This window comes from Chrysochloris asiatica, unplaced genomic scaffold (genome assembly GCF_000296735.1).
Source record: "Chrysochloris asiatica unplaced genomic scaffold, ChrAsi1.0 scaffold00128, whole genome shotgun sequence".
NCBI lineage: Eukaryota > Metazoa > Chordata > Mammalia > Afrosoricida > Chrysochloridae > Chrysochloris > Chrysochloris asiatica.
In genome coordinates this window covers 960085-979020 of record NW_006408646.1, presented here as the reverse complement: position 1 = coordinate 979020, position 18936 = coordinate 960085, and the positions used below count along the sequence as shown (strand labels likewise).

At 44.4% G+C, this 18936-nt stretch overlaps 1 protein-coding gene across 1 annotated transcript in view; it reads right to left on the bottom strand.

Annotated features, from left to right (window-relative positions):
* MYO18B (myosin XVIIIB) overlaps positions 1-18936 on the bottom strand; it is a 377810-nt gene that overhangs the window by 267923 nt on the left and 90951 nt on the right. The window contains exons 12-16 of the mRNA XM_006869188.1: positions 15478-15651; positions 12706-12796; positions 7286-7478; positions 3506-3586; positions 985-1132 (exon numbers count right to left, since the gene is read on the bottom strand). Of these exons, the coding sequence (XP_006869250.1) occupies positions 985-1132; positions 3506-3586; positions 7286-7478; positions 12706-12796; positions 15478-15651 (687 nt within the window). The remainder of the gene's footprint in view (positions 1-984; positions 1133-3505; positions 3587-7285; positions 7479-12705; positions 12797-15477; positions 15652-18936) is intronic.

The following is an 18936-nucleotide window of genomic DNA, read 5'->3' as shown; positions in this document are numbered from 1 at the left end:
ATTTTTTTTTCAATGGAACTCTAAAAGTACTCCTAGTATGGTACTGTAGGATCAACACTGAACTGAACCACAAAGTCAGCAGTTCAAACCCACAAGCTGCTCCTCAGAAACCTTATAAAGGGTCGCTATGAGTTGGTCACTACAGTACTGAGAACAATACCAAAAGTGTTTCAGGTCCCAGGCACTGTGTGTTTCCCATGCCTGACAGAGAAGTCAGCCCTGGCCCTGGGGCGTGAGTTGCAGATCCCACGTCGCAGGGAGCCATGCATTATGGACACTTGGAGCTCCTTCCAAGGAGCGTCAAGTCTGCATTAGGTGTTCTGCTCTGAGTGCAGGAACCCAGCAGGGATGTCCAGACAAGGGTAGGGCTTGTAATATGTCCATGTCTCTAATCTGCAGCCTGGGTGATTCACAACATAAACTGACCATACCTCCCAGATGGCTTCTCATGATCTACGGTTAAAACTAGTTGTTTCATAATCCACAGGGACCTTGGCTACATTGTGCTTCCCTGCTCTTGATCAGCTCTAACTTCATTCGCTAACTGTCTGGCTCTCAGCCTAAAAGGGCAGCCTAAAGGTTGAGTGTGAAAAACCTATGGAACAGTTCTTCTCTGTCCAGCAAGTTTGCTGAGAGTCAGAATTGACTCACCAGCAGTGGCTGAAGCACACTTAGTGCCCCGAATCTGTCATCTCAGGGTCACTATATATGTATGTGTTTGTCTGTTACTTACTTATTACCTCTCCCTCCCAACAGGACAGGAACCAAGTCAGGCTGGCTGGTGGCTGCATAGAATGGCACCCAACACAGTAAATGTCAATATGTTTATTGAATGCATGAAGACATGAATGAATGAGCGCATAAACCAATGATAACATGCAAGAGCCTGCACACGCATCTCTGCACTCGGAGCCTTGTACAACTGATAAGCACAGACTCCAGCCTCCAAACTGGACTCAGTGCCTGGGACTGCTGCTCCCTTACCTTCAGCCCCAACTCCTGTCTTCTCAAAGGCTGCACACAGACGCTCGAGCACCTTGGCATCACTGGAGCCCTCCACTCGAACCTCCTCGTCCAGGACGCAGAAAAGACCCTTGGCATCTTCAGCACGACCTTCACCTGGTAAGCGGACCTGGTGGGGAGACTTAGGATTAATTGAGGGTCCCTGATCTCTGATGGAAGCTAATCCCTAGGCTGCCCAGACCTGTACTCCCTGAGACCCCAAACTCTGTCAAAATCACAAAACTGGAACAACCTTTCCACCACATGGGGTCCAAATCCTGCCTCTGTCTTCCCTTCCTGTGTGACCTTGGGCAAACCACTGTACCTCTCTGAGCCTCTTTTTCCTCTGGTGTCAATGGGTAATGGAAATACCTTCCTTGGAGGACTATCATTGGCTGAGATGAGATAGCACCAAGCAAGAAGAAAGTACTCTATGAGCCATACATCTCTGGATGCACATGGAGCAGCTGGCCTGCTTGTGCACAGCGAAATGTGGAAGGCTTAATTCCATCTGCATCATTGGCTAGAAGCTTGTGTTTCCTTGAACTAAAGTCTTGAAAAACTATAAACGCTCAAAGAATGATTCAGAGGCGTAAGTGAATGTGGTTCAAAGCCACCAATGTAGAATTTTAAATCTAGCCACGACCTTCAAGGCTACCTGGGAAGGAACCCTGATGGCACAATGTCTAAGCACTTGGCAGCTAACTGAAAGGTCAGCAGCTTGAACCCACTCAGCAGCTCTGCAGGAGAAAAGATGACAGCCTAGTAAACCTCATGGTGCAGTTCTACTCAATGGTAGGGAGTCACTTTAGACTCAACCAATGGCACTGTTGACAACAATAGCAATGGGAGACAGAATGGCTGCAGAGTTTAGGGGGCTTATGTGGTTACAAATCGGGTTGTGAACCACAAGGTCAGCAGTTCAAAACTACCAGCTGTTCCATGGGAGAAAGATGAGGCTTTCTGCTCCAATAATGATTTACAGCCTCGGAAACCCTGTTCAGGGTCACTATGGGTCAGAACCGACTCAACGACACTTAACAACAACAACAACAAGGAGTCCTGGTGTGGCACTGTGGGTTAATGCATCAGACTGCAAAGCCATTTGAACTGCAGGATTGGTGGTTCAAGCTCACCAGTCACTCCTTGGAAACTCTATACAGAGTCACTATGGGTCAGGTCTGACTCAACAGCACTTAACAAAAACAACAATAACAAGTACTTGAAGGCATGCTGAGAGCTGGTACAACAAAATAGCGTCAAGTGATTTTGGAGGAAATGTGATCTGTCGAGTGACCTGCTTTCACAGTGTGCCCAGAACTGGAGTGACGTCCCAATATATGTACTTTTCAGGGCTACTAAACCCAGAAACTCCCAGTAAACCAGGACAATTGGTCATCCTAACTCAGAAGCCTAGAGTAGAGAAGGACCATGTACAGGAACATGATGAAAGTCCATGTAGAACTGACACAGCCAGCTATTTGTGATAAGGTAAGATTTGAAGACACAGTTGCATGGCCTTGGAGACATGTTGGCCATTCCCTCCCAACATTGCCCAAGTTCCTGCCCCTTCCAAGGAGAGGCTCAGGTGAAGAAGTACAGAGGAAGGAGGACACTCCAGAGAGAGATGTCAGGAAGAAGCAGGTATGCTGTAAACCAGCTTACCCACAGTCTTACCAACAAGGGAGCTTTGCAGTGACCAGAGCAGCCCACTTGAGCCTGGGGAAGGCTGAACAACTACTCTGACCAGTGAGAGAGAAGGGGTACAGAAAATAATTTCCTGTGGCACCAAAGAGCAGCCAACACAACATCTTCGGGACTCCTAAAATGTGCCAAGTGCCCCAGTATGTGCTTTATGTGCTGTGTCAAGGACTTCCACAACAACCCCATAGAACAGTATTATAACCATTTTGGAGATGAGAAAACTGAGGCTCATAGAGATGAAGTGGTTTGACTCAGGCCATCAAGGTCGGATCCAGGCTTGTTGAATTCACAACCCAGTGTCATTCACACCAAGAGGTGAAGGACAAAATCAAAACTAAAAGGAAAGTCAAGTTCAATGGCCCAGGGCAGTGCCAAGAAAGGCCTGGACAAGAGGGACATGCTCTAAGGATGGGGAAAGTGAGGCCAAGACTTAGACATCCCCAGCCTGAAGTCTATCTTCCTTAACTACAATAGGGGGCTAATTCCATTGTCAACCCCTCTTCTCTATTCTCCAAGGACACTGCCTGCCAGGGTGAAGTGCTTTTGTCTGATCAAGTGAGAGTAGCCACACCAATTGCATTCATTCCTTCAGATCAAACCACAATATCCTTGGCATGGGTTTACTTCTGACAGAGTTCATAAACAAAGTCTACCAGCCATCGGGACTTGTAACAATTCTGGGGTGATCCCAGGTGCAGGTGGTGTGTAAAACTAGTAATGTGGAGACTCCAAACAGCTGGTATTTCAATAAAGAGGCCAGGGGAGATGTGAGAGTGTGGTTTGCTGGATACCACATTACCTGGGAAGGGTTCTGATCTACAATAGCCACCGTGGTCCCTGGAGATGGTTCCGGAAGGTCAAACTGCACAGGAATGCTTTCCTAGAAAATCAGAGTTCAAAAGTTAGCTCCCGGGTGATCTAAGTGGGGTAGACCATTCCTCTTGAAGGTAATAAAAATAAATGAGGATTTAGTATGAAAAGGGAGATTGCAGTCCAATATTCCAATAACATTTTGATATTGTCCACCTCATAGGGTCATCAGCAGTCATGATGAGAGCTTTATCAAGAACTGAAGCTAGTGAGGGAGCCTAGACTTCCAGTTTGGGGTCAGGTAAGCAGAGACAGATACTGAAAATTCCTCTCCTAAAACCCCAAAAAATCAGAGAAAGATCAGTCTGCAGAACAGCTGCACAGCTTAGGATCTTGTTTAAGTTTCCAGGCACTAGTTTCCGATGCCCACTTGTGAAGAAATCTGCATGTGGAAGCAAAATACGGTGATTTTTGATTCGATCCAGCCACAGCAACCGGCAGCCAGAAGTCCTCAGGCTGGAGAGCAGGGCCACAGCCAAGCAGAGGCAGTGACCCAGCACTAGAAGCTGCAGAGCTGCACATCTGGAGGGAGAGGTGTGACCGATTTTTCATCTTTCATTTCTCATTTTTTATATATCTTTCCTCTTCACTCCAATAGCACCTTCACTGCCCAGCCCAGACACCTTCAGGTGGGTGGGAGCACAACCCCCAAAAGGTCCAGCATTGCACCCACAGTTTTCCAACAGCACAGTGAGGAAACCCACAGGCTGCTTCTTATGACATCTGACTCTGGGACCCAGACCCAAAGATGACCTGGTCAGAACCCTTTATCTCTGCCTGCACAGCAAAGGCCAGTGGACAGCATGAATCACAATTTCATTTTTGTTTTTGATTAGTGGTTTCTGTTTCTGCTGTTATTTTGTTTCTGTCTTTGGTCCTTTTGGCCTCACTCTTCTCCCAGGGGTTGGAGCTTTCTCCCCAGACCTTGCCCAAGAAGAGACAGCAACTGTGCTCATATAGCCAAGCTACAAGCATACCCTGTAATACCCCACCATCTGGACAAGAGGCAAACCCAGCTGCTAGGCATTACATGTGAAAAGGGAAGCCGATCTCCAGATCATATCCACCAGGAGATGCTCAGAAAGCTTAACAGCAAAGCAACATACATCAATTTAAGCATTAAAAACCCAGATAACTGCTGAAAATGTCCAAGTAAACACAATTAAAAATCTCAACACATGTCCAAGACCAGAAAAAAAGTAACTGAGACAAATGAGCTGAAAGCAGACACAGACTTTCTAGTAGAAAATCAGGCTCTGGATCTGCCTGAGAAGGAATTCAGAAGAATGATATGGAAACAGTCAAATGCTGTGAAAAGGGGTGGAAGAAAATAAGGAAGAAGTCAGGAAAGTGCTACAGTAGCAATCAAACAAAATAGATATGGCATTGGAAACAATCCAAAACCTGCAAAAAGAAGTCCAGATGATTAATAATAAAATATCAGAAATGGGTAATACACTGAAAGTGCAAAAGAGTAGAATGGAAGAGATGGAAGCCAGAACCAGTGAGCTGGAAGACAAATACTGCTAAGATAGAAGAGCAAGCAGAAAAAAGGGATTAAAAAATCTGAAGAGAATCTAAGATTCATGCTGAATAACATGAAGAGGAATAACGTACGAATTATTGACATTCCAGAACAGGAAAAATCACAAAAGTCTACAGAAGAGATAGTTGAAGAGTTTCTGTAAGAAAATTTTCCTAACATCTTGAAAGATGAGAAGATAAATATTCAAGAAGCTGAATGAACACCAGGAAGGATAGACCCCAAAAGAAAATCACTGAGACATATCATAATCAAGCTCTCCAAAATCAAAGACAAGGAGAGAATCTGAAAAGCAGCCAGGGAAAAGAGAAGTGTTACCTACAAAGGCAAGCAAATCAGATTAAGCTCTGACTTCTCAGCAGAAACCATGCAGGCAAGAAAGCTATGGGGAGACATATATAAAACCCTAAAAAAAAAAAAACTGCCAACCAAGAATCATCTATCCAGCAAAACTGTCAATGAAATACGATGGTGCAATCCAAACATTCCAGGATAAACAGTAGCTAAGAGATTTTGTCAAAGCCAATCCAGTGTTTCAAAACATCCTAAAGGGAGTTCTTTGGAATGAAAATTAGCAAGAACAGACAACAACCAGAGATTGACAGACATGGCAATACCACCTAGAACTCAGTCAACAGATAGTAGAGTTCAGAGCAGAATAAAATTACATCAATGAATTCAGACGACCTGTGAGGCCAACCAAAGATCAAACTATTAACAATGTCAAAGAAGGGGAAAATATAGGAACAGAGATCCAGGTGGTGAGGAGGTCGGGTAGATTGCAGGATACAATAGACTGTCTTAAATGCAGGGAAAACTTAACAGACTATAGGGTAACCCCAAAGAAAATGAATACTTCACAACTTACCATGAAAATGAAGATCCAAGCAGAACAAGGAAGCATTAAAATTAAGAAGAAACCGGCAAGAAACAGCACAAAAACATGAACTCAGCACAAGGAGGCATACAGAACAAAGGAACAACTGGTACCACAAAAAGTTAACATAATGACAGCAGATAATCCATACCTATCGAAAATTACACTGAATGTCAATGGATTGAATGCACCAGTGAAGAGACAGAAAGTGGCTGAATTGATAAGAAAACAAGACCCTTCAATGTGCTGCCTGCAAGGGACACACCTTACACACAAAGACAAAAACAGACTAAAAGTTAAAGGATGGAAAAAAAACATACCAATCTCTGATAAAATAACCTTTAAGGCAAAAACCAGAGGTAAGAGATAAAGAAGGATGCTATCTCATGATTAAAGGGTCAATTGAGCAAGATGACGTAAACATAATTAACATCTACACTCAAAATGAAAGAGCACCAAGATATACAAAGCAAACCTTGCTAGAATTGAAGAGAGAAAGAGATAAATCTACAATTATAGTGGGGGATTTTAATATGCCACTTTCGAAAGGGATAGAACAACCAACCAGAAAGAAACTGGACAAAGCTACAAAGGAACTAAACAGCACAATCAACCAACTTGACCTCATAGACATGTACAGAGCATTCAACTTAACAACAGCACAATACACATTCTTTTCCAGTACACATGGAACATTTTCCAGAAGTGACCATGTGTGAGGTCACAAAGCAAGCCTCCATACGTTTACAAACATCAAAATACTACAAAGCATCTTTTCAGACCACAATACCATAAAATTAGAAATCAACAATTAGAAGACCAAGGAAATAAAGTTTAATATACGGAGTCTGAATAACACTCCACTGAAGAGTGATTGGTGGGTTTGCAGTGAGCAGTCCAACACTTCGCCATCAGCACTTCTTAAAGGGCTGTGTAAGCCACTGTTTTCACCCCACAACAGAGTGGGAACAGCTTTCCATGTGGTGAAGAGCCAGTTATGTATTGAAGGAGGTACAGGCCACCCCAAAACAGAACAACTGTGCAAGCAAAGGCCTGGGAGCCCCAAGTTCACTGCTGTTGGAGGACTCATAATGTATGGAGACCCTGGGTGGAGCTTGGCCTGCAGCAAGAGACAGTTGTGTGGCAAATGCCTTGTGGACCAGCCCAGGAATGGGGTTTGCTCAGTGGTAGTCAAACTGGGGTGATATTGAAGATGACTGGGGTGGGGCACTCCCAGTCCCACACCCTCCGCCAAGCCCTGGCAGAGTCCCACTCCTGTCCAGTCACACCTCTCGGTATCGCTCCAGGCTGGAGACGAAGGTCCGCTGGTAGGAGAGCAGCTGCAAGCGCTCCTGGGTGTAATTACAGCACAGCTCCTCGAAGGTGGCAGCGCGTTCCTTGCCCTGGTGCCGTGGATTCTGAAAGCCTGGTGAGTCCACCACCATGATGGAGCCCATGGAGAGGTGGTGAGAGGAGAAGGATCTAGAAGAAAGCACAGAGGCCCCAAGATGATGTGCAGTATTAGGTAGGTCCTACTCTCCCATTATAGAGATTCAGACATTGAAGCTACATCTGGGGTGACTTTGGAGAATCTAGATGATCAGCAGCCTCACACCACATGCAAGCTGTGTGATCTTGGGCAAGGTGCAGAACCTCTCTGATTTCCCCAACTGTAAAATGTGGTAAAGATTGAAGGACTTAACCTATGAAAAGTGACTCCCAGAACATTCCAAAAATGTGACTGCCCCACCAGACCAAGTAAAGAAATGACTTGCTTAAGAGACTTTAGAGACAGTCAAACACAGCCCAGGACCTAACCCTTGGAGAGTCTCACCTGGCCTTTCTGAGCTTCAATTTCCTGAGCTATGAAAGGCTGAATGATGGAAACCAAAGAGGATGACCAAGTGTTGAATGTTATCCTCAGGACCCCGAAGACTGCTGCATGAGAAAACTCACTGTTGAGTCAATTCCTACTCCTATAAGGCAGAGTAGAATTGCTCTATAGGGTTTCCAAGACTAATCCTTACAGAAGCAAAATGCCTCATCTTTCTCCTATGAAGCAGCCGGTGGGTTTAAAACAGCAACTTTATGGTTAGTAGCTCAGTGCTTAACTCACTATGACACCAGGGATCCATTGGGAAGTACTCAGTATTATCCTTGCAGTCCTGGTGTGGTGATATAGGATAAGAAGCACTGGACTGCAAGGTCGGTTTGAACTGCAAGGTCACTGGTTCAAACTCACCATCTGGTCCTTGGAAACCCTATACAGAGTCGCTATGAGTTGGTACGGACTCAATGACACACCACCACCACCACCGTCATTATTATCCTTAGCATCATCAATTACATGCTTTGTAGAGCCCTTAGTCTAAACCTTAACCCTTCCTCATTATGTGCAAGTGTTTCCACCCAATGGACTCAATTGCTGTTGAGTCCATTGCAATTCATGGTGATGCCATGTGTATTAGAGGAGAATTGCACTCCATGGGGTTTTCAATGGCTAGTTTTTTGAAGTAGATTGTTAGGTGTTTCTTGTAGGTGAATTCGAACCCCAAACTTTAAGATAGCAAGTGAACCTGTTAACCAGGGACTCCTTTCCATCTATGTTGTTGTTGTTAAGTGCCACAGAGTTGGTTCTGACTCATAATGAACCCAAATAAGGTTTCCAAGGAGCAGCTGGTAGGTTTGAACCACCAACCTTGTGGTTAGCAATACACTGCTTATCCTATGTCAGATAATGCTTCCGAAGCCAGGCACCTATGAGATGCTCAGCCAATGATTGCAGTGGATATTGTCATCATTGATAAAGTGTACATCCATTGTACCGATGTGGGTTCTGAGGTCCCAAACCATGAAGTAGCTTCCCTTTGCTAGCTGAGGCCACTCTGTTCCACCACCAGGTAATTTTCCAATCCAAGTACACCTTTCTCAAAGCACGCCTCATTCCCTTGGTTTCTAGATAATGCGCCAGGGGTCTCAGTAATTACTTCAGCAGGGATGGAGGGAGCTGAGTTCTGTTGTCCACAGTAGCATCACAGAACTCCAGCCTTGCTCTGTTGCTAGGCACCAGCCCCGTCTCCTTAATGGGACTTTGGAAGATTAATTATGCCTCCCACTTGCAGCCCTTGCCAGCATCCTGTATTAACCTGTTGAATTGCTTAAAGGATTCTCAAGTGTGTGGTTCAGAAATGTAGACTGCAGAGGTTCCTGAAATCTGCAGTCCCACAGACACATTTCAGCCACATTCTAACCCCTTCTAAACTTCCAGCCATCCTGCTCTATGCTCCTAGAAAGACATTTTAGAAAAAAATTAAATGGTTGGGAGCATGTGGTGGGTTATATGAGGAAACGTAAAGGTGTGAGGTGAGAGTACAGCATTTGTTTACATCCTAGTTCCACCTCCCTGTGCCTCAGTTTGTCCATCAGTAAAATGGCCTGATATGAAAAAATACAAGGCAAGTTACACTTTTAGCTAGTGGGGCAATGGTGGTTCTAATTTTCCATTAAAAATTAAAGCAAAACTTTATGTTGCAGTTTGACTGAAAGTTTATAGAACAAATTGGTTTTCAAATAAGAAATTCATATACATTTTGTTTCATGACATTGGTTACAGTCACCACAACCAATGTTGTCCCCACTCTTCCCACTCCCTCCTTGTATTTTCTATTTCCTTCTTTCTTATCCTTTCCTGCCTTCTGAGCTTTATCCCAGGGCATAGCCTGCCCTTTGATCTTGTATGGTTGATTGTTTTAAGGAATGTCTTAATGTTTTAAGTGGTGTTACTCACTTTATAGACCTGTTTGGCTGGAGTCCTGTTGTGGTGCTGTAGAATTGCTAACCACAAAGTCAGCGGTTCAAACCCACCAGCCGCTCCTTGGAAACACTATACAGGGTAGCTATGACTCGGAGCTGACTTGACAGATGACTAAGGGCCAAAGCCTTGGGAGGCTCCAACAGTCTCTATCAGACTTTGAGTTTTGTTCCACATTTCTTTCCCACTGCATCCAGGACTTCCTATTGTGAACCCTCTCAGAGCAGTCAGCAGGGTATCTGGGCACCATCTAGTTCTTCCGGTCTCAGGGTCCTGGAGGCTGGGGTTCCCACACACCAGCCACTCCTTGGAAACCCTATACAGGGTCACCATGATTCAGAACTGACTCAACAGCACTCAACAACAACACTTAACAACATTGTCACATGGTCCGTTAGTCCTTTGGACTAATTGTTTCTATGAGTCTTTAATTTTCTTCACTCTTCTGTGCTCCAGGTGGAGAGAGACTAATAGTTTACCATAGACAGATGACTGCTCATAACCTTTTAAGATCCCAGTCACTGCTCACCAAAGTAAGATATAGAAAGAACATGGTCTTTGTGGACTATACCAATTGCCCTTCTTGTCTTTCAAGTCTATGGCCTAGAGCCCAAAGGCCCAGCAACTCATTCCCTGAGGGTGTTTTACTATGACTAAGAAGTTCTCATAATTTTACCCCCTGCAGTGTATTAGCTAATGTCTTTTCTAGCCATCTGGGATGGTGGTGGTTATGAGCCATGGAGTCAGTTCCAACTTATAAAGACCTGAATAGGGTTTCCAAGGCTGTAAATCTTTACAGTAACAGAAAGCCTCATCTTTCTCCCATGAGACAGCTGGTGGTTTTGAACTGCTGATCTTAAGGTTAAGCAGCCCGACTCATAACCACTACACTACCAGAGCTCCTATTAAGGCTGTAACTCCCACCAAACAATGTTTCTGCCCTGCTGGGTCTGGGTAAGAGAAGGTGGGAGAACCTACAGATTGGGTGATTTGATTCAGTTGGGGAGCTTAGCAGAGTTCATTGGAATTGTAAAAATTTGAAACCCCAGCATGGGTTTAAAATGAGTCATCTCAGATGCAGGAGGGAGATCTCACTATCATCAAAGAAGAGTCAGGAGTGGAGTATGTCATTTGGATCCTGAGATCCTGGCACATTAATCTCCTCGACCCAGGGACAGAAAATTGTGACATGAGAGAAGTGGCAGAGGAGCAGGAGTAACAAGAGAACCAAGAACCAAAGCACGAGACAGAGCTGTGGACATCCCGGCCCATAGAGCAAGACTGTGGGCAGGAAGCTTGCTTATAGAGTGGGGTGTCTTCATGCACTTAAGTGGGGGAGTTAGGTGTGCTGAGCCAGGGAGCTAGAGTCTAGTAGCTGGTGGGTTTGAACTGCTAGTCCAGTGCTGATCCTCCAGCACCACACCAGGAGTCCTCAACACCTTAGTAAGTATCTAAAATTGTTTGCTTTTATTATTAGCATTTTTGCTTTTATTTGCATATTTATTGTCACTGTTAGAAAAAGCAACTTAAATACATTATTTCTTTTAATTCTCACAAAGACTCTAGGGAATATAGTTCTTTTTTAATAGACTTAATTTTTTGGAGCAGTTTTTGATTTACAGAAACATTATGCAGAAAGTATAGAGAGGGCTCATAGACCCTGCATCTCTTTGCATATTAATACCTGGCTTGCCTGCTTAATGGTACACCCAAGAGGTCTTCAAAAAAGTCTATGGAAAAATTGAATGAAAACATAACAGATGTTTTCCATGAACTTTTGAAGCCCCCTCGTATGTCACAACTGAAAAACTGATTTGCAACATTCCTATTAACTAAAGTTTGGAGTTGACATGAGGCTAACGATCCTATGGGTTTTGACAAATGCATAATGCCATATGTTCACTAGAACAGTATCCTGCAGAAAAGCTTTACTGCTCTAAAAATGCCCTATGGAATTTTCTGGAGCCATTGAGTCTAGGTGAACCCAAAAACAATTGTCCTGACATAATCGTTAAACCTTAAGGAAAAATATCCACTAAAGTCTTTTTTTTTTTTAACCAAAGAAGAGTTTATTTAGCTCAATGAATAAAAAATGGCTGCCTTGAGTATTGTTCTCTTTTAAAGATTTTCGCAAGGGGACTTCAAAAAAGATCATGGAAAAATTCTGTTCTCTTTTAGTTCCATCTTTTCATGAACTTTTTGAAGCCGCCTAATACATGGAATCAAATGGACAATGGCAACTCACAAGGTCCAATAGGAAGCTTGGGGGACTGTGAGTTTATGTTAATGGTGGTGGTGATGTTGGTGGTGTGCCTTCGAGTTGGTGCTGACTCATGGCAACTCTATATAAGGATTCTGAGGCTGCAAATCTTTACAGGAGCAGAAAGTCTCTTCTTTCTCCTATGGAGCTGCTGGTGGATTAGAACTGCTGACTTTGTGGTTAGAAGCCACAAAGCCACAGTGTATGAACCACCACACCACCAGGGCTTCCTTCAGGCAATCTGGAAAGTGAAGGTGAGAAGAGTTCAACAATTTTCAGACTGCAATCAATGTCTCTTAACTGTACATGTAGAAGTGGTTGAAAAAGCATATGTTTTGCTGTGTATATTTTCAACAACAATAAAATGGAAGTGAATTGTTTTTAACAATAAAGAACTATGGTGAGAGGGAGGAGTCCTGTGGCAAGAGCTGTTTTACAGATCAGGAAAGTTCTACCAGAGAGTTGGATGGATATGTTGATGTCACACAGTCATGGGTAGTCATGGTCGAATTTAAGCCAAATCCCATGCAGCTCAAACAAAACCTTGCTCTCCATCTCAAAGCAGACCGCTTTGCATAGCTGCTCTGTGCTTGTTTATCTGCAGGAAGGTTCAGTGTCTGCGCAAAGACTGCAGTTACCTGTTGATGAGTGAGACCACAACAGCAAAGAGCTCCTGGTACAGGCCTGAGGCCATCCCTTCCAAGCACTCCACACCTGTCATCTTGAGCCCTGGAGTCAGAAGAGAGGACAGGACCATCATCCTATAGTCAGGACCTCACCTGAGGCCAAGAACACCACTGGGAGGCACCAGAGGCCCATTCAGCCTTAGAAGCTTTGCCCCTGGACATTGACACCCTTCCCCAACTGTAGAAATCATATACTCACTACTTACATTCTTGGGACAAAGTTCAAATATCTTACCAGGACTCATGGGTCCTGCAAAACTGACCTTATACCCCTCCCCATCACACCCTCTGTTCATCTTCCGTCCTCTCTGTTGTCTCTGCTTGTTCTCCAGCATTCAGTCCAGATGTCACCTCCTCAGAGAAGCCTTCTCTGACTATTCCTCGTAACTAGACTCTCCCTTATACCGATCTTGGTGTCTCCTATCTTTACTTAGATGGTTATTGTGTGGATCTGTGTCTTCCCTCATGAGGCAAAGAGTACTGTAAGGATGGGACTATTTGGGGTCCATTGGGCCATCAAATATCCCAGTGCTTAGTATATAGTAGGTGCTCAGTAAATGTTGCTCTTCCCTCTTTCTAAGGAGCCCTGATGGGACAATGGGTTAGGTGTTGGGCTGCCAACCACAAGGTCAGCAAATCAAACCACCAGCTGCTCCATAGGAGAAAGATGAGGCTGTCTGCTCCCAGAAAGATATAGTTTTGGAAGCCCTATAGAAGGTTGCTATGAGTCAGAATCAACTCAACGGTAGTAGGTTTGGGTCCCTCTCTCTGGAGGAAAATTTGGTCATTTTGTATCCTTAAAAACCCAAACTCGTTATATTTAAGTTCATTCCAACTCAGTGACACTATAGGACAAAGTAGAACTGCTCCTTAGACTTTCAGAGTCCCCATCTTTCTCCCACAGAGCAGCTAGTGAGTTCAAACTGCCAGTCTTCCCTTTAGCAGTTCAATGCATAATCCACCATGCCACCATAGTTCCTACTTACATCAGAAGCCATAAAATGTGCATACGCTTGACTTTGCCATTTCACTGCTAAGCTTTTGTTATGATGAACTATTCAGAGAAGCCAAGATTTCTAGGTAGATGCATTTATGCTTCAAATTGTTCAAACTGACAACAGTCGCTTTGGGGAAATACTTTGAATGTCCAATAAAAGCAAATCAGTTAGCTAATTTGTCACCCATCCATTAAAAATCCATTTAAATTGAGATACAGGAGAATATTTCATGAAGATAGAAAAGTGTCTACCTATCACATTGGGAAGAATACAGTTTAGTTTATTGTAAATTATAGTTGCGGCCGTGATTTTGTTTAAACACACACCCACGCACACCATTAGGTTCCAGTGCCATCCTGTTAACTGGAAATGCAGGTTCCCAATTTGCAAGTGCTTAGTGCATACAGAAGGAGTTCTCCTTGTATACCCTAGGCAGCCCTAAAATCACTTCCCATCCGTCCTTTAACCCTATCCCCAACCTGGGCTGTTGCTAGGCAACCCACAGCCTCCCAGAATTTCTCCTGAACTTGCTGGTCTCTACCTACTTAACATCTACCCTGGAGATGTTGACATGAGAGGTTGAATCAGCCTCACAGACCCAGGTGTGTATGTGTGTGTGTCAGGAGGGGTCACTTTTTAAGCAGACCTCAGAATGAAACAAAATGACCAATGGAGTCCAAGTGCCATCAGTCCTCAAAGTGATGTTCCTGGAAGGAGGAGCAGGTGCAAGGACCCAAAAGACCCCCCAGGAGATGTCCACAAACCACAGCTGCAAGTTGTCCTCCTCACCAATCTCCAACTCGGTTAACTCAAGGAGAGCTACTTTGAGAGAGTCCTCACAGACCTTGGACACTCCAAGAAGTCCCTTAGCATCTCATCTTCTAGTGCCAGGAGATCTGGTCAGCTGAAGGCTACAGACCTAGGACTCAGCAGAACCTCTCTTTGCAGGTACAATAATGACTAATCTCCTGCTTCCACTCCAATCCCAGAGTCACAAACATTTCCATTCCTCCAGCTGCTCAGAAGGCAATCTTAGGAGCTGTCCTTGGACCTCCTCTTTCCCTGACAGCACAGGGCAAAGAGGCTTCTCTCTACTTGTACACTTCTCTGCTGACTGTGTCCACCGCCTCATCTCTACCTTCACTGCCCTAATCCAAGCTACTGTCATCTCTCACCAGGCTGTCTTGTATAGATTCCCAACCGGTCTCCCTTTTCCTTCTCATGACTCAACCTTCTTCACCAAGGCTGACCTTCATAAAGCAATCAAATCAAATCACAATATTTTCCTACTCAAAATGAAATTGCTCACTGACAAAATGATCCCATCTTTGCCTTTGCCTCATCCCCTACCGTATCTCCCCATCCTACTCTAACCATACAAGTCTTATTCCTGCTCTTCAACCTGGAAGGTTAGACTTCACTCTACATCATCGGGTCCCAACAAACATTGAATGAAATGCTAATGCTTCAGTCCATTGACACTACCCATGCCATCTCTTCTCTCCACTGTAGGACTGCCCTCTTACATTTAAGACCCTGCAAGTGTCATGCAGGTAAGAGCCATGCCAACTTCAGCTCCTAGTGGTCTCTCTGCACCTAGAACAGGCCTGCACGTAGTAACCAGGTCCTCAATAAATCCTTGACTGACGGTGAATGAATGTTGCTATATCCCCTGAGGCTGACCCAGAAGGACCCCAGCCCAGCAGAAGGGCAGTCAGTGCAATACCTGGAGTGGTCTCCTCATCCTCAAGGTCCCGTCGGCTGGGCCCAGACATCACTTGCTTGATGATCTGCTGCAGGTGATGTTTGAAAGTTGCTCTGTTCAGCTCCTCATACTCACAGCCCAACACCTCAGCTGCATGGTTTGCCCATTCAAACCGCATGAACTGCTTCCGGCCCACTGCATAAAGGACAAGGCAAAGGTATGGAAGTGAGGGTCTGGGCACAGGGTATCTGGGAGAATCTCGCCACTCTCCCAGCCTCTGGGCTACCCACCCTTGAGTGAAGAGGCTGAACTACTGCTCAGGTCTGACCCTTGGTAGAGGGTCTCCTAGGCAGTAGTCAGATTTCCCAAGAGACTAAGTTATCCTCATCATTTACAGTTTTCACAGCAATTGAAATGATGATGGGAGTGTTCTAAATGTGGAGAGGTGCCATGGTAGCATAGTGGGTTACCACAAAGTAAGCAGTCCAAGGTAAGCTCCTTGGGAGCAAGATAAGACTTTCAACTCCTGTAAAAATTTACAGTCTTGGAAATCCTATACAAGGTGGCTATGTATCGGAACCTACTCAACAGCACACCACCTAAATGTGGAATTAAGGGATGATAGGAAAGTCTCAGTTATCCACCCACATATCCAGTCATCCACCCACATATTCATCCACTCCCCCACAACTCCTTGCCATTCAACTTCCAACCTGACCACCTACCCAGCCACACAGCCAAACATTGAGCCACCCATCAATGCAGCCATTCATTCAAACCATGTGTACTGAGCACCTATGATGGGACAAGCTTTGGATTACCCCTGGAGAACTAACTACATGGTGCCTGCCCTTCATGCAGTGTTCAAGAACAAAGATGTCAGTTTGAGGACTAAGGTGCACCTGAGACAAGCCATGGTATTTTCAGTAGCTTCGTACGCATGTGCAAATTGGACAATCAATAAGGAAGACTAGAAGAATCCACACATTTGAATTATGGTTTTGGAGAAGAATATTAAAAGGACCATGAGTTACCAGAAGAACAAACAAATCTGATTTGGAAGAAGTACTGCCAGAAGGCTCCTTAGAAGCCAGGTTGGGGAGACTTCATCTCTCATACTTCAGACATATTATCTGGATGGATCAGACCCTGGAGAAAGGATATCATGCTTGCTAAAGTGGAGAGTCAAAAAGAGGAAGACCCCCCCCCAACACACACACCCAATGAGATGGATTAGCAATGGGCTCAAACATTACCACAATCTAAGGATGTCTCAGGATCGGGCAGTGTTTCGTTCTGTTGTGCATAAGATTGCTGTGGGTCAGAATCAACTGGACAACGCCTAACCACAAACCAGCATGATAACACAATTATAAAGAGTTTGTTTTCCCTCTGTGTAGAAAATAAAGCTGGACAATGAGATAAAAGGGCACTATGTGTCTGTGATGGTCACAGAGGGCTCTGGCTAGAGGTATGACATTTGAAATGGGCTGCGACAGGAGAAAAGGACTGGACATATAAAGAACTAGAGAGTTCTTTTTTTAGAGGGAGTACAAAGTCCCTGAGGCGGAAATGAGCACTGTGTGTTGGAGAAATGCCAGAAGCTCAGTGTAACTGGAACTTAAACTCAGGGAGGGTGGGTCCTAGATGAGGTTGGAGAAGCAACTGGGTGAACTGTAGTAAAACTAAAACCCCGCCACCCATTGCCACTGCCCTCAAGTCAATCTCTATGCTTAGAGACCCAAGAAGACAGACTAGAAATGCTCCATAGGATTTCCAAGACTGCCAAGTATTCCTCCTGTGGAGCAGCTGGTAGGTTTGAACCATCGACCTTTTGCTTAGCAGCTGAGCCTTTAAGCACTACACCACCAAGGCTCCTTAAAACCAAACAGTTGCTGTCAAGTCGACTCTAAGTCATGGCACCCCCATGTGTGTCAGTATATAACCACGCTCCCCAAGGTTTTCAATGGTTCTGATCCCCCCGCTCCCCAAGGTACCTCTAGGTTAAAAAGATTTGTTGAACAATTTTGTGGTTGGTAGTTGAGTATGTAACCATTTGCACCTTCCTAGGTCTCAGACTATTATGTTATTGTTGTATAGGATTTCTGAGGAGCAACTGGTGGATTTGAACTGCTGACCTTGTGGTTAGAAGTCCAGTGCTTATCCTACAGTGCCACACCAGGACTTCCAGACATATAAGACCATTAAAATAAGCAACAAAACCTTAATACAACACAAACAATGCTGACAGTGTAAAGTTAAATGAAATGCCGATAGAAAGCTGTACCGTGTCTCCTATGTAAACCAGACTAACTGCTGTAAATTATTAAAAAAAAAAAAAATGCTGCTGTGGTTGTTAGGAGCCATCGAATTGGTTCTGACTCAAAGCAACCCTATGCATCTCAGAAGTATCATTCCCCAGAAATACACCTAAATATTAACTGTCATAGCTGGGTAGACGTATTCTGCATTCTCCAAATCATCTACCCAAGCCCACTAAAATCAAGTTAACTTCAACTCATGGTAAACTGTATAGAACAGTAGAACTGCTACATAGGGTTTCCAAGACTGTAATCTTTGTAGGAACAAACAACCTCATTTATCTCCCAAGGAGTGACTGGTGGGTTTGAACCACTGACCTTTCAGATAGCAGCCCCATGCTTAACCCACAACATCATCAGAGCCCCTCAAATGACCTACAGTGCTGTGTATTAATTTTTGATGCAAATTAAACTGAATGTCTTATTAAAACAAATCGAGGGTCATCCCTAAATAACAGGTATCCTGTCTCTTAGTTTCCCATAAATATTTCTTTCTGTGGATTAAGAATCAGAATTGCCAACAGAGATTTCTCAGTTCATCAAAAAGAGGTCAGGAGGGTCTAGTTCTTCACACAAACATCTAGAACAACAAGCTTGTCTTCTGGCAAAACTGAAAATTTGAGGGCACTTTGTTTGAAATCTTGACACTGCTTTAGATTGAATTGTGTTCTCCCAGGATACAAACACTGTACCAGTGAATGTGATCCTACTTGGAAATAAGGTTTTCTTTTGGTCAGTTGACTAGATCATACTGGAGTAGGATGAATCCAAGACCTAATGACTTCTGAGTGGTATCTTATAAAGGGGGGTACAGACATAGAGAAACAGAAACACGGTGGGGGGGGGAGGGGGAATGGGAAGACACCATATAAGGATTCTACAACAAGCCACAGGACACCTAGAAATGCCTGGGGCTACCGAAGCTGACTGTGACCAGCAAGGATCTTCACACAAAGCACACCAAGAAGTCATAGTTTTCCTGATAGCCTGGATTTGGATTTATAGCCTCTAATACTGGTAGCGTAGTGGTTACAAATCAGGCTGCAAACCACAAGGTCAGCGGTTCAAAACTACCAGCTGCTCCGCGGGAGAAAGATGAGGCTTTCTACTCCCGTAAAGATTTACACCCTCGGAAACCCTGTACAGGGTCGCTATGGGT